The sequence below is a fragment of the Triturus cristatus genome, chromosome 2_2, assembly GCF_964204655.1.
Source record: "Triturus cristatus chromosome 2_2, aTriCri1.1, whole genome shotgun sequence".
NCBI classification, from domain to species: Eukaryota; Metazoa; Chordata; class Amphibia; order Caudata; family Salamandridae; genus Triturus; species Triturus cristatus.
The window spans coordinates 946,306,307-946,324,054 of NC_140582.1; the positions used below are offsets into that span (position 1 = coordinate 946,306,307).

General features: G+C 56.1%; 2 protein-coding genes across 2 annotated transcripts in view; both read left to right on the plus strand.

Annotated features, from left to right (window-relative positions):
* ADGRA3 (adhesion G protein-coupled receptor A3) overlaps positions 1–17,748 on the plus strand; it is a 399,594-nt gene that overhangs the window by 106,456 nt on the left and 275,390 nt on the right. The window lies entirely within an intron of this gene.
* LOC146862985 (uncharacterized) lies at positions 1,341–16,185 on the plus strand. The gene is given in 9 exon segments (XM_085643401.1): positions 1,341–1,497; positions 1,500–1,916; positions 1,919–2,405; positions 2,407–3,159; positions 3,195–3,574; positions 3,577–3,994; positions 3,996–7,292; positions 11,654–12,029; positions 16,069–16,185. Coding segments are annotated over 9 exon segments (6,402 nt in total).

Genomic DNA, 17,748 nt, shown 5'->3' on the forward strand with positions numbered 1-17,748 from the left:
TTTTACCTTCTTGGGCACACCTCTGGCTATTGGCCCCTTTACATGGGATTCTTGTATTCTTTACGTGTCCGTCTTTTGTGCGTGGATCTCTGTTTTTTATGGGGACTTGAAGGGAAGCTTGGTTTACTTTGGCATTTCGTCGAGGAAATGTTTTGGTTTCAGCTACAGCTCTTCTGCCGTAGCAACAGCTTTGCTTTCGGCTTGTTTTTATTTTTGTTTTCGCTACGGCATTTGTCAGACGGCATTATTAGTGCTCCGTGCCTCTGCATCAACCCCTCTCGTAGATGGTTGGTGTCAGCCCCACTGGTGCAGACCCCTGGCTCGGGCATTGGATTCTGTGGAGGGGGCGGGGGTCTTGGGAGTCTGGGGAGTGGGTGAGATCTTTGGGGGTCAACGCTCGGCCGCTGACTCTATCTTTCTTGCCTGAAGCCGCCTGCTTACAGAGTCAAGATGCCAGGCAAGTGAGGTTAAACAACAAACACATCTTGACTGGACGGGCCGTGACGTAGGTTCAGGTCCTTGCAGGTCCAGAGCCACGGCCCTCTCTCGCCAAACTAATGAATATACTTTTTGAGCAGCTTTGGAAGTGCTTTATTGATCAAAGTTATTGATCGAGTTGAACCGCTGCCGATCTTGTGCCTGCTGCTTGGTTTGGAGTTTATCATTGCTATCCTCCTAGCTCTGCAGTCACTGCTGTGATTACTCTGTTGCTTCTCATACTACTGACACCAATGTTATGTTACTGCTCTTACTACTTTTTGACGAATTATACTGTTACTACTAATTTACTAATGCTGCTGTCACAGAGCTACTCACGCCCCTATTACTGCTCTCCTGCTGATATTCTGTTCTTCTCCTTTACTACTGTTACTGCTATCCTGTTAACTGCTAATACTGCTGTGATTGCCTACTGCTGTCTTTGCTATTTCTGGCACTTCTGTTTCTGCTGTCCTACTCACACTTCTGTTACTGTTGTACTCCTCACACTACTATCACTGCTGTTTTACTAACACTACTATTAATGCTCTCTTGCTAACTTTTATCACTGCTCTCCTGGTAACTTAACTGCTATCACTACTCTATTTCTCATGCTTACTGCTTTACTAGTAAAACTGCTGCATTACTATGCTGCTAATTCTGAAGTCATTGCTAACCTGCTAACTTATTCATCTGATACTAAACACAGTATATTAATATATTTATAATAGCAACTACACCACTAAGCTCATTAATATGCCGAGACTAATTGGCATTGCCAATGCTTGTTTTAAATAGCATCCAATATTTCAGTCAAATGGTGGAAGTTATGTTGAAGCAAATGTCCTGTATCACCATGCTGTATGGCTCCCAACAGCAAATGTGCCAGCTATTTGAACACCACATCCACCACATCCACCACCACCACATCCACCACCACCACGTCCACCACCACGTCCACCACCACCACCATGACCACCACCACCATGTCCACCACATCCACCGCCACCACATGCACCACATCACCACCACGTCCACCACAATGTTCACCTCCACCACGTCCACCACCACCACATCCACCATGTCCACCACCACATCCACCATGTCCACCACCACATCCACCACCTCCACGTCCACCACCTCCACGTCCACCACCTCCACGTCCACCACCTCCACGTCCACCACCACGTCATCCACCACCACGTCGTCCACCACCACCACGTCGTCCACCACCACCACCATGTCCACCACATTCATCACCACCACAACCACCACATCCACTACGTCCACCACTACCACGTTGTCCTCCACCACCACGTCCACCACCACGTCCACCACCACCACGTTGTCCACCACGTTGTCCACCACCACCACGTTGTCCACCACCACCACGTTGTCCACCACCAAGTCATCCACCACCACGTTGTCCACCACCACCACGTCACCACCACCACCACCACGTCGTCCACCACCACGTCGTCCACCACCACCACCACATCATCCACCACGTCGTCCACCACCACATCGTCCACCACCACATCGTCCACCACCACATCGTCCACCATCACCACCACATCGTCCACCACCACCACGTCCACAACCACCACCATCACCACATCGTCGTCCACCACCACCATGTCGTCCACCACCACCATGTCGTCCACCACCACCATGTCGTCCACCACCACCATGTCGTCCACCACCACCATGTCGTCCACCACCACCATGTCGTCCACCACCACCATGTCGTCCACCACCACCATGTCGTCCAACACCACCACGTCGTCCAACACCACTACGTCGTCCACCACCACTACGTCGTCCACCACCACGTCCACCACCACCTCGTCCACCACCACCACGTTGTCCTCCACCACGTTGTCCTCCACCACGTCGTCCACCACCACCTTGTCCACCACCACCTCGTCCACACACGTCCACCACCACATCCACCACCACCACCACCACAACCATGTCCACCACCACCACGTCCACCACCACCACGTCCACCACCACCACCACGTCCACCACCACCACCATGTCCACCACCACCACCACGTCCACCACCACCACCACGTCCACCACCACCATGTCCACGTCCACCACCACCACCACGTCCACCACCACCACCACGTCGTCCACCACCACGTCGTCCACCGCAAAGTCGCCCACCACCGCCACGTCGTCCACCACCGCCACGTCGTCCACCGCCGCCACGTCGTCCACCACCGCCACGTCGTCCACCACCGCCACGTCGTCCACCACCGCCACGTCGTCCACCACCGCCACGTCCACCACCGCCACGTCCACCACCGCCACGTCATCCACCACCACGTCGTCCACGTCGTCCTCCACGTCGTCCACCACCACCACCTCATCCACCACCACCTCCACCTCGTCCACCACCACCACCTCCACCTCGTCCACCACCACCACCTCCAACTCGTCCACCACGTCCACCACCACCAACTCCACCTCCATGTCCTCCACCACCACGTCCATGTCCACCACTACCGCGTCCATGTCCACCACCACCACGTCCTCCAACACGTCGTCCATCACCACCACATCCATGTCCACCACCACCACGTCGTCCACCACCACGTCGTCCACCACCACGTCGTCCACCACCACCATGTCGTCCACCACCACGTCGTCCACCACCACCACCACATGCACCACATCACCACCACGTCCACCACAATGTTCACCTCCACCACGTCCACCACCACCACATCCACCATGTCCACCACCACATCCACCATGTCCACCTCCACGTCCACCACCTCCACGTCCACCACCTCCACGTCCACCACCTCCACGTCCACCACCTCCACGTCCACCACCACGTCATCCACCACCACGTCGTCCACCACCACCACGTCGTCCACCACCACCACCACCATGTCCACCACATTCATCACCACCACAACCACCACATCCACTACGTCCACCACTACCACGTTGTCCTCCACCACCACGTCCACCACCACGTCCACCACCACCACGTTGTCCACCACGTTGTCCACCACCACCACGTTGTCCACCACCAAGTCATCCACCACCACGTTGTCCACCACCACCACGTCATCACCACCACCACCACGTCGTCCACCACCACCACCACCACATCATCCACCACTTCCACCACGTCGTCCACCACCACATCGTCCACCACCACATCGTCCACCACCACATCGTCCACCATCACCACCACATCGTCCACCACCACCACGTCCACAACCACCACCATCACCACTTCGTCGTCCACCACCACCATGTCGTCCACCACCACCATGTCGTCCACCACCACCATGTCGTCCACCACCACCACCATGTCGTCCACCACCACTACGTCGTCCACCACCACGTCCACCACCACGTCGTCCTCCTCCACCACGTTGTCCTCCACCACGTTGTCCTCCACCACGTTGTCCTCCAACACGTTGTCCTCCACCACGTTGTCCTCCACCACGTCGTCCACTACCACCTTGTCCACCACCACCTCGTCCACACACGTCCACCACCACATCCACCACCACCACCACCAGGTCCACATCCACCACCACGTCCACCACCACCACCACCATGTCCACCACCACCACGTCCACCACCACCACCACGTCCACCACCACCACCACCACGTCCACCACCACAACCACGTCCACCACCACCACGTCCACCACCACCACCACGTCGTCCACCACCACCACCACGTCGTCCACCGCGTCGTCCACCGCAAAGTCGCCCACCACCGCCACGTCGTCCACCACCGCCACGTCGTCCACCACCGCCACGCCGTCCACCACCGCCACGTGGTCCACCACCGCCACGTGGTCCACCACCGCCACGTGGTCCACCACCGCCACGTGGTCCACCACCGCCACGTGGTCCACCACCGCCACGTGGTCCACCACCGCCACGTGGTCCACCACCGCCACGTGGTCCACCACCGCCACGTCGTCCACCACCGCCACGTCGTCCACCACCGCCACGTCGTCCACCACCGCCACGTCGTCCACCACCGCCACGTCGTCCACCACCACCACGTCGTCCACCACCACCACGTCGTCCACCACCACCACGTCGTCCACCACCACCACGTCGTCCACCACCACCACGTCGTCCACCACCACCACGTCATCCACCACCACCACGTCGTCCACCACCACCACGTCGTCCACCACCACCACGTCGTCCACCACCACCACGTCGTCCACCACCACCACGTCCACCACCACCACGTCCTCCACCACCACCACGTCCTCCACCACCACCACGTCCTCCACCACCACCACGTCCTCCACCACCACCACATCCTCCACCACCACCACGTCCTCCACCACCACCTCGTCGTCCACCACCACCCCGTCCACCACCACCCCGTCCACCACCACGTCGTCCACCACCACCACGTCCTCCACCACCACCACGTCCTCCACCACCACCACGTCCTCCACCACCACCACGTCCTCCACCACCACCACGTCCTCCACCACCTCCACGTCCTCCACCACCTCCACGTCCTCCACCACCTCCACGTCCACCACCACGTCGTCGTCCACCACCACGTCGTCGTCCACCACCACGTCGTCGTCCACCACCACGTCGTCCACCACCACCACGTCCTCCACCACCACCACGTCCTCCACCACCACCACGTCCTCCACCACCACCACGTCCTCCACCACCACCACGTCCTCCACCACCACCACGTCCTCCACCACCACCACGTCCTCCACCACCACCACGTCCTCCACCACCTCCACGTCCTCCACCACCTCCACGTCCTCCACCACCTCCACGTCCTCCACCACCACCCCGTCCACCACCACGTCGTCGTCCACCACCACGTCGTCCACCACCACCACTACATCATCCACCACCACCACATCATCCACCACATCATCCACCACGTCGTCCGCCACCCCCGCGTCGTCCGCCACCCCCGTGTCGTCCGCCACCCCCGCGTCGTCCGCCACCCCCACCCCATCCACCACGTCGTCCACCACCACGTCGTCCACCACCACGTCGTCCACCACCACGTCGTCCACCACCACGTCGTCCACCACCACGTCGTCCACCACCACGTCGTCCACCACCACGTCGTCCACCACCACGTCGTCCACCACCACCACGTCGTCCACCACCACCACGTCGTCCACCACCACCACGTCGTCCACCACCACCACGTCGTCCACCACCACCACGTCGTCCACCACCACCACGTCGTCCACCACCACCACGTCGTCCACCACCACCACGTCGTCCACCACCACGTCGTCGTCCACCACCACGTCGTCATCCACCACCACCACGTCGTCATCCACCACCACCACGTCGTCATCCACCACCACCACGTCGTCATCCACCACCACCACGTCGTCCACCACCACCACGTCCACATCCACCCCCACGTCCACCATCTCCACGTCCACATCCACCCCCACGTCCACATCCACCCCCGCGTGGTCCGCCACCCCCACGCCGTCCGCCACCCCCACGCCGTCCGCCACCCCCACGCCGTCCGCCACCCCCACGCCGTCCGCCACCCCCACGTCGTCCGCCACCCCCATGTCCACTACGTCCAACACATCCACCCCCACCATGTCGTCCACCCCCACCACGTCATCCACCACCACCACGTCGTCCACCACCACCACGTCGTCCACCACCACCACGTCGTCCACCACGTCGTCCACCACCACCACGTTGTCCACCACCACCACGTTGTCCACCACCACCACGTCGTCCACCACGTCGTCCACCACCACGTCGTCCGCCACCACCACCACGTCGTCCGCCACCACCACCACGTCGTCCGCCACCACCACCACGTCGTCGTCCACCACCACCACCACGTCGTCGTCCACCACCACCACCACGTCGTCCACGTCCACCACCACGTCGTCCACGTCCACCACCACGTCGTCCACGTCCACCACCACGTCGTCCACGTCCACCACCACGTCGTCCACGTCCACCACCACGTCGTCCACGTCCACCACCACGTCGTCCACGTCCACCACCACGTCGTCCACGTCCACCACCACGTCGTCCACGTCCACCACCACGTCGTCCACGTCCACCACGTCGTCCACCACCACCACCACGTCGTCCACCACCACCACGTCATCCACCACGTCATCCACCACCACCACGTCGTCCACCACCACCACGTCGTCCACCACCACCACGTCATCCACCACATCGTCCACCACCACGTTGTCCACCACCACCACCACGTTGTCCACCACCACCACATTGTCCACCACCACCACGTTGTCCACCACCACCACCACCACGTCGTCCACCACCACCACCACGTCGTCCACCACCACCACGTCGTCCACCACCACCACGTCGTCCACCACCACCACCACGTCGTCCACCACCACGTCGTCCACCACCACCACCACGTCGTCCACCACCACCACCACCACGTCGTCCACCACCACCACCACGTCGTCCACCACCACCACCACGTCGTCCACCACCACCACGTCATCCACCACCACTCCGTCCACCACCACTCCGTCCACCACCACCCCGTCCACCACCCCGTCCACCACCACATCCACCACCACATCCACCACCACCCCGTCCACCACCACATCCACCACCACATCCACCACCACCACCACATCCACCACCACCACGTCATCCACAACGTCGTCCGCCACCCCCACGTCGTCCGCCACCCCCACGTCGTCCGCCACCCCCACGTCGTCCGCCACCCCCACGTCGTCCGCCACCCCCACGTCGTCCGCCACCCCCACGTCGTCCGCCACCCCCACGTCGTCCGCCACCCCCACGTCGTCCGCCACCCCCACGTCGTCCGCCACCCCCACGTCGTCCGCCACCCCCACGTCGTCCGCCACCCCCACGTCGTCCGCCACCCCCACGTCGTCCGCCACCCCCACGTCGTCCGCCACCCCCACGTCGTCCGCCACCCCCACGTCGTCCGCCACCCCCACGTCGTCCGCCACCCCCACGTCGTCCGCCACCCCCACGTCGTCCGCCACCCCCACGTCGTCCGCCACCCCCACGCCGTCCGCCACCCCCACGCCGTCCGCCACCCCCACGCCGTCCGCCACCCCCACGCCGTCCGCCACCCCCACGCCGTCCGCCACCCCCACGCCGTCTGCCACCCCCACGCCGTCCGCCACCCCCACGCCGTCCGCCACCCCCCACGCCGTCCGCCACCCCCCACGCCGTCCGCCACCCCCCACGCCGTCCGCCACCCCCCACGCCGTCCGCCACCCCCCACGCCGTCCGCCACCCCCCACGCCGTCCGCCACCCCCCACGCCGTCCGCCACCCCCCACGCCGTCCGCCACCCCCCACGTCGTCCGCCACCCCCCACGTCGTCCGCCACCCCCCACGTCGTCCGCCACCCCCCACGTCGTCCGCCACCCCCCACGTCGTCCGCCACCCCCCACGTCGTCCGCCACCCCCCACGTCGTCCGCCACCCCCCACGTCGTCCGCCACCCCCCACGTCGTCCGCCACCCCCCACGTCGTCCGCCACCCCCCACGTCGTCCGCCACCCCCCACGTCGTCCGCCACCCCCCACGTCGTCCGCCACCCCCCACGTCGTCCGCCACCACCAAGCACACCACCACCACGTCATTCACCACCACCAAGCACACCACCAAGCACACCACCAAGCACACCACCAAGCACACCACCAAGCACACCACCAAGCACACCACCAAGCACACCACCAAGCACACCACCAAGCACACCACCAAGCACACCGCCACCACGTCATTCACCACCACCAAGCACACCGCCACCACGTCATTCACCACCACCAAGCACACCGCCACCACGTCATTCACCACCACCAAGCACACCGCCACCACGTCATTCACCACCACCAAGCACACCGCCACCACGTCATTCACCACCACCAAGCACACCGCCACCACGTCATTCACCACCACCAAGCACACCGCCACCACGTCATTCACCACCACCAAGCACACCGCCACCACGTCATTCACCACCACCAAGCACACCGCCACCACGTCATTCACCACCACCAAGCACACCGCCACCACGTCATTCACCACCACGTCATTCACCACCACGTCATTCACCACCACCAAGCACACCACCACCACGTCATTCACCACCACCAAGCACACCACCACCACGTCATTCACCACCACCACGTCATTCACCACCACCACGTCATTCACCACCACCACGTCATTCACCACCACCACGTCATTCACCACCACCACGTCATTCACCACCACCACGTCATTCACCACCACCACGTCATTCACCACCACCACCAAGCCCACCACCACCACGTCATTCACCACCACCACCAAGCCCACCACCACCACGTCATTCACCACCACCACCAAGCCCACCACCACCACGTCATTCACCACCACCACCAAGCCCACCACCACCACGTCATTCACCACCACCAAGCCCACCACCACCACGTCCACCACCACCACTACGTCCACCCCCACGCCGTCCGCCACCACCACGCCGTCCGCCACCACCACGCCATCCGCCACCACATCGTCCACCACCACGTCCACAACGACCACCACGTCCACCACCACCACGTCCACCACCTGTGACAGGTAAAGTGTCACTGGAGGGCAGGGGTAATAGGAGTGTCAACCCTGGCTGTACATGGCACATTTAAGGATGCATTGGGTGCGAGAAGACTGGAATATGGGCTAGAAGTCTTACACCAGACCCAAGATACATTTTGAAGAAGCGCAATGACACAGGGGCTCCTGTAAAAGCACTCGCAGCATCTCTACGGCACAAGCCACTCACTCAAAACAAGCATTGGCATAGCCAATAGGTCTCGCCTTTGGGACCTTATAAGTGTTTAGCCATGCAACACTTTATGTTGTTGCACCAAGGATATTGTGCTGGATAACTAAACACTTATAAGGTCCCAAAGGCGAGACCTATGGCTATGCCAATGCTTGTTTTTGTTACTTTCACCTTAGTACTGGAAGAGCCATTAGGGCGGACTTCAGTGCGATCCTCAGCATTTGTGCATGCAGAGCATGTGAACTGCATTTGTGAATGTCTGTGTTTACGTGTGTTGGCACATTACAGCCCAACGTATTGACATTACCAATGTCTGTTTTTTCAGGGAAGTTATCTAGAAACGACGTCACAGTAGGAACTGGGTGGGGCAAGTTTACATTATAAAATGAAAATAAGGTCAGGCTTGCCCTTTTGAGAGATATTTTGTGAATCTGCAGAATAAACCTCCTTAGTGGTGTGCAGCTAGTGATACACAACCTCATTTGTTACTTAAAATAGTTTGCTAGCAAAAATGAGGCAGTAAATGCATACACACTATGGTAAACATCACTCCAGACACACTGCAGTTGGCATCTTCCAGCCTGTGGCTTGTTCATTTTGGCCTTCTAACCTTCACAAGCTTGGAACTTCCTCTCCCGCATCTGCATCTATCCACATCAAATATATGTTGCAATTTCGGGATGACTGGTTGTGGTGTAAATGTAGTTTGTACAAAGTGATGGACTAAGGAAGGTAGTTGGGTGCTTTGTCTAAAGTTTCCTGAGAAAACTAAGAATGGGGATTAATATATAGGTTTGAGAGAATATGGTGTTTGATGTCTCGTATGGCACTTCATCGCCTAGTGTTTCGTTTTTGCTTTTTTCCAGAAACATGGCTGAAGAAAGGCCATTGTGGAAATGCAAGTTTTCAATATCATTTTGATACGAGCACACCAGAATGTCCCATGGTGACGTTATTCAGATTTGCTTGGAATACCAAAGTGTGTGCCTTCAAACGGAGACCACAAGGCCTTTGCATGAATTTGATTCCAGAAGTGGACTTTTGTTCATTTCCACTGGGCTGACATCAACAGTCTGGATGCACTGGATAATGCAATTATATTTTCGGGTAATCTTGTGCTTTAGTATGAGACCTTCTCATTGCAATTGTTTAAGTGGGCCCTCCTGCATCTGTAAATATTTCAGCCCGCACATGAAAATGGATATCCTTGTAGAATACATTTGATCATTCTTTCCTGCTCTTCCATTTAGTTGGACAGTATGTAAATTCCTTCACGAATCTGACTATTGAATTTGTCTGCCTTCTCAATAAGGTCCATAAACGTTTGTGAATATATGATCTTTCTACAGTAGTCAGGCGATGTCAAGCCTGGTTTGCACTATTTCGAAACTCAAACTAAAGTAAGGAACAATAAAGTTCTTAAATTGTCAGTTTTCTCCAGCATAGTATCTAAATAGCTGCTGCAATATGTGTTTTATATACCAAATTTTACAAGGATTCTTGTTTGAACTTTAGTTTATTTTTTCATGTCCATCAAGAGTACATATAGTTAAAGTTGCAGCCGCACCAAATTAATCAGCTTCTGTAGAGCAAGACATCTGACCTCCTGGTCTGGGAAACTGCTCTTCCCTCGCGCAGCTCCGTCGTTGCGTCCCTGCCCCCTGCACCTCTCTGCTTCCAGGTAGGTGTCTGAGGCCCTCCTTCACCCGCAGGCTCCTGCCTGCGCCTCATTCCTGGTAGTCCAGTGTGAGAGCTTTGCTTTTCTGCTGGTCCGCTCTGTCAGCCTCCTGTCTGTTTTTCTGTTGTTTTTCTGTCTTTCCTTTCTTTGTGTATCTGTGCCTGCTGTTTTTTATCTCTTTCTTCCTTTTTGTCTGTTTGTTGCTTTTTGTCTCTTTGTGTATATTTTGTGCAGTTTCTCCTATTTTCCTGTTATGCCTTTGCCCCCTTTTCCTGCTGCTCCTTCCCCTGTGGCCCCTCCCTCCCATGTGTTCATGTTCCCCATCTCCCAGCTGCTCTCCCTTCCCCCGACTCCTACTCAATGGTGGTCGCTGCACAGTGGGCACACCGCTGGCGCACTAAAGGTGTGCCAAAGGCAAGCCCTTCGGTGCCCGTCCCGACCGCGACCAGCGCAAGGGACCCTGGTATTCCGACCACCCACCGTTACGACTCTGCTACCCTCCACGCACTCAACCCCGGAAGAAACAACAACTTCCAACTGTTGACGCCAAACACCACCCATGGCCGAAACTGCTGCCGCACCTTCACCCACCCCCGGATGCCCACTGCTACCTCCAACCCACCGGACGCCAGCGAGCCCAAACTCCTGAGCTGTATCCTCCTCAACGTTCGCTTCCTACACAGACACGCAGTAGAGATCTGGGACCGCCTCGACATCCTGTCGCTCGATGTCGCCTTCCTCACAGAGACCTGGACTAACGCCAGCTCCACATCTGGCATCGCAACCAACCTCCTCGATGGATACAAAATCCAGAGGAAGGACCGCCCCAAGCACCCTGGAGGTGGACTGGCCATCGTACACAAAAACTACCTCCGACTCACTACAGCCAACACAAATGACTCCTCGTCTCCCATGGAACACCTGCATTTCCAGATCCAGAACAACCACAGGACGACTCTTCGTGACACCCTCGCCAACAGACCTCCCGGACCACGCACCACGTTCACCACAACCATCACAGACCCCATCTCGCCCCACGCCCTTGCCTCCATGGATTGTGTACTGCTCGGAGACCTGAATTTCCACCTCGACAACCTCAGCGACCCCCAACTCCACCACCCTCCTGGACAACCTCACCGACATTGATCTGAAACAGCTAGTCACCAACCCCACCCACAAGGCAGGACACACCCTCGACCCCATCGTCGCAGGAGGAAACAACATTCGCTTCAGCCACACCACGAACCCCCTTTGGATGGATCACCACTGTGTCCATTTCTCCTTTGCAAAACCCACCGCACACAAGCCTACACTACACCACTCGCGCAAAAACTGGAGCAAGGTCACCGAAGAGCACCTCAACTCTGCTCTCAACTGCACTCCTCCACCCACTACGACTGACGCCAACTCTGCAGCCAACAAATTCCACAGATGGATCACTGAATGCGCAAACACGCTCTCCTCCTCCAGAACTCTGACAGACAACGCCCTACGAAAGCCACCTGGTTCACCACTGACCTCCGAGAATCCAGAGGCACGTGCCGACGGCTCAAAAAAGTATGGAGGAACAGCAAAACCTCGGAAGCAGGCACCACCCGCATAACTGCCATGACAGAACACCACCAACTCATCAGATCCACAAAGAGGAACTTCATCCAGGACCGAATCCTCTCCATCTCCTGCAACTCGTAAGGAGCTCTCCAGCATCATACAGGAACTTACCTAACCCCCAAGCGAAACCTCAGACGCCCCTGACTCCCAGGACCTCTGCAACAAACTCGTACCGATCCGAAGCCACCAACATCATCTGCGGCGTCCCCCAGGGCTCCTCCCTCAGCTCGACGCTATTCAACATCTACATGGCCCCCCTCGCACAAGTGGCCTGCCACCACAACCTCAACATCATCTCCTACGGCGACGAGACTCAACTCATCATCTCCCTCACCAAGCACCCACGCACCGCCAAATCCAACATCCACGACGGAATGAAGGCCATCGCCGACTGGATGAGGAGCAGCCGCCTGAAACTGAAGTCGGACAAGACGGAGGTCCTCATCCTCGGACCCTCCCCCTCAGCCAGGGATGCCTCCTGGTGGCCGACCACTCTGGGGACAGCACCGACACCGACCGACCACGTACGCAACCTAGGATTCATCCTCGACTCGTGAACGCAGTCTCCTCCTCCTGCTACAACACCCTCCGCACACTTCGCAGAATCTACAAATGGATCCCAGCCGAAACCAGAAGAACGGTAACACAAGCCCTCGTCAGCAGCAGATTAGACTACGGCAACGCACTCTACGCCGGAATCCCAGCCAAACACCTACGACGACTCCAGCGCATCCAAAATGCCTCCGCCCGACTGATCGTCAACGTACCCCGCCACTGCCACATCACCCCCCTACACTGGCTCCCTGTCGAAAAGAGGATCACCTTCAAACTCCTCACCCACGCACACAAAGCACTCCACAACGCCGGACCAGCCTACCTGAACAACAGTCTCAGCTTCCATACCCCCACCCGCCAGCTCCGCTCTGCCAGCCTCGCACTCGCCACCGTCCCCCGCATCCAACGAACCACCTCCGGCGGCAGATCCTTCTCCTACCTCGCCGCCAAGACCTGGAACACCCTACCTACCCACCTACGTCAGACTGAAGACCTACTCGCCTTCAGAAAACTCCTCAAGACCTGGCTCTTCAAGCAGTAGCGGCGCCCCTCCCCCCTCAGCGCCTTGAGACCCTCACGGGTATGTAGCGCACTTTACAAATCCCCTGATTGATTGATTGCTACTACTTCCACCACAAGATCAAGGCTCTTTCGAACAACTTCAACGAACGGAAGCAAGGCACCGACACTACACCTACCACCTGCAACGCTACCCAGCCCACCATCACCGTCTGGACCCCTGTCACCACAGAAGACACCGCTAAGACCATGAGGAGCATACACTCAGGAGCCACCCACTGACCCCTGCCTGCCGCACATCTTCCACAGAGCCGCTGCCTCCATAGCCCCCGAACTACGACTTTCTACCAACTTCACCTTCGAAACCGGCATGTTCCCCAACAACTGGAAACGCACAGTAGTCAAACCCCTCCTCAAGCAGCCCTCCGCAGATCCAACGGACTTCAAGAACTATAAACCCATCTCTCTCCTTCCCTTCGCAGACAAAGTTACTGAGAAGATCATCAACAACCAGCTTACGAACTTCATAACATCCAACTCGATCCTCAACACCTCCCAATCGGGATTCCGTAGCAACCACAGCACCTACACGTCCCACCTAGCCACCACAGATGACATCCGCACTCTCCTCGGCCAGGGCCTCACAGCAGCCCTCATCCTACTAGACCTCTCAGCAGCCCTCACCCTACTAGACCTCTCAGCAGCCTTTGACACAGTCTTCCACCGCATACTAACCGCCAAACTCGACGACACTGGCATTCAGGAAACTGCCCTAGACTGGATCCACTCGTTCCTCACTGGCCGAACCCAAACACTCAGACTCCTGCCCTTCCTCTCCGAGCCCACAGAGATCAGCTGCGGAGTACCCCCAAGGAACCTGACTCAGCCCCACGCTTTCAACATAGCACCCCTTGCTACCATCAGAAAGCAAAGACTCAGCCTAGTATCCACCGCCGACGACCCCCAGCTCATCCTTCTCCTCACCAAGGAACCCAACATCACCAGACACAGCTTCCAGGGTGGAATTAGAGAAGTTGCATCCTGGATGAGCAGCAGCTGCCTGAAGATCAACTTGGAGAAAACGGAAGTCCTCGTCCTCGGATCCACACCCTCTGCATGGGACAACACCTGCCATACCCACGGACCGTGCCCGCAACCTCGGCACCATACTCTACTCCTCCCTCACTATGAACCGACAGATCAGCGCTGTCTCTTCCACTTGCTTCAATACCCTGCGCATTCTCCGCAAGACCTTCACATGGATCCCCTCGAATCCAGAATGTCCGTCACCTACGCACTCAAAACCAGCAGGCTGGACTACGGGAACTTCCTCTACGCCGGGATCAACAAATCTCTACTCTGCAAACTCCAGACCATCCAGAACACCGCAGCCAGATTCATCAAGGCCAACAAGACCAAATCACCCAGCACCTGCGAGACCTCCACTGGCTCCCCGTCGAAAAGAGAGTGACCTTCAAGCTGCTCACTCATGCCAACAAATCCCTCCACAACACTGGACCGCAACACCTCAACCAAAGAATCTCCTTTTATGCACCCAAGAGAAACCTCTGCTCCACCGACCTTGCCTTGTCCGAAATCCGACGCATCCGCTGAGCCAGAACAGGGGGAAGAGCCTTCTCCTACATCGCAGCCAAGACCTGGAACAAACTCCCCCTCAGCATCAGACAAAACCCCACACTGCGAGCATTTGGAAGAGCCTCAAGACCTGGCTCTTCGGATCGGACATAGCTGCTCGTACCCCCCTGCCCCCTGAGACTCTCACCGGTGAGTAGTGCGCTTCACAAATCTGGTCTAACCTAGGCAGCTTCAAAACATGCTGTATTCAATAAGTGACTTTGATCCCACCTGCTACTTAGCACAGGTTGACTCCAGTGTTGCTCTTCTTTGCTGCCTCCTATTTGGTTTGCACAGCCGATATGTCAGTAACGTTCCTAGTTGAGGAGCACCGACTGAGCACAGATTAATTCCACTTGATTAGTGCCCATCTACTGCAGTGCAGGTACTATTTCTTCTACCCCACCTACCATTCCCTTGCCCACTTTGCCAATGCGTGGTTTTTTTTGCTTTCACGCTATAGCAATTTATTTTCCGATACATTTTTGATTATTTTAAGGTGCCGCTCGCTAGCTTTAACAGTGCTTGTTTTTTTTAAGGTGTCTGTACACTGCACATGAACTCCATTGAGCAGAAATGTGCAGTATTGCTTTTCAGTATTGGCTGTGTTTGAGAACTTTTGCTTTGTAGCTTCTTTATCTAGAGAGTACACTCCTTAAAGCGATTGACAGTAGAACGTTGTCATAGGCTCGCCTGCACTGCTATCAGCTAGTCAATGGCTAGGTAGTATTTGTAAACTTGAAAGAAGTGTGCTAAAAAATGCAACTTCCTTGTTTAGAGTTTTGCAGCAACGAAAGAAAACAGCATACCTTTCATAAAGAACCAATTCAGAAAAGAGAAAAAGCTAAACACTGAAGCAGCTGAACTTTTATTGGGCTACATCGCTTACTATTAAGAAAGGAAAACTGTCATCTGCAACGAGGAAGCCACGAAAGATATAGCTAAATACATTTTACTGACTGCTTTTTGCCCCTGTGAGGAATTCGGCGGGGCTACCCTCTACAGTATTATTGTGACCTATTTACAGAAGCATATCGAACAAGAAGGTGACAGTTTGAAAATTGTGATATGGACATTTGAATTTCTGGAGCTTGTATCTGTCAATTTTTGTTTTGTTTTTAGTCAGCACTCCATAGGAGTGCACGTTTTTCTGCACCCTCCCTCATGTGCAGCTTCCCTGCGTTCGGTCCTCTATCCTCTTTGACATAGTCGACATATAGAAAGGTTGAAAAATTGCTCCGCTATGTTGACAAGGCTATTCTGCAGATGCATTTTTTTCTGATCTGTATCCGTATGTGGTCAGTTTTAGTGTGGTATGCAGTAAGGTATGTACTGCACAGTATTGGATTTGTATAATGGGTTATTTCTGACGTATGTCCTTATCTTTTGTGTTTCAGTGTGTAACGCATACTTTTTTCTGTGCGTTATATGATTACGTAGGATGTGTGTGCCTCGTAGAGGTTATAATGGGCAGTGGGTGTAATCTAAGTTGTGCATCTTTGTATGCTGCTTTTACACATGTTGTGTGACGTCTATGTGGGCTGAGGTTTTTTTTGCTTAGGTTTTTTGACTGTGCCATCTAAATTTATCATGCGTTATGTAACTTTTCCGAGCGGTCTGGGTTTTGTTGTGCGTCAAGTGTTCCTATACTTTCATTGGACCAAGGAGATCTTGCTGCAGAATTCCTGGAAGTCCCTCTCCATGAACTGCTTGCTCTCCAGGATGTTGTGTTCAGATGGGAAGTCCTGCATGCTGCTTTTCTCCTGCAGAAGCAACTCTGGTACTAGGAATCGTCCAATGAAGAGGTATTCAAAGTAAATGATTGTATAGGAGGGCGTTGAGACGTGCGAAATCTTAGCACTTTTAAGTCTGAGAAAGTAAATGAAAGTGGCATCTCGAAAACAGCAGTTTGAAATTCTATGTGGGGAGATAAGAACAAGAATTACAGCTCTGTTTGTAGAACTCGAAGCCACTGAAAACATCGAGCAAATGTGTGAATTGCTCATAGCGAAAGGGAAAAAGTAGTCCCTAAACAGATCCTAAAATGGGCAAAAGTTAAAGACTGCAAGTAATGGAGCGCCGGTCCCTGGGAGTGAACAACCGACGAAAAGGAGGGACATACGGGAAAGATTAACCACTTGGAAGCAATTACTTTTTAAAGGACACTGAAAGAAACAAATGAAAAGTAATGGGCGGCCTGTAAGCCCACAAAGTATATACATGTCTCGGAGAGACAGCGCAAGGACTGTCTAGGCTTGACCTAATAATATAACTACATTTTTATTGGTGCCCTAACCCCTGTGAACTCTGTCCAGCGATAGTTTCCGTGCTTCTACGTCCCGTAGAAACTATCTTTGTATACCTGTATCTAGTCCCTTTACACCAGGTTATTTGGTCCGCTATGTTACTTGTGTCCCTAAGTACCATATCCAATTATGTCAGGTTCTCTTACTCCTTT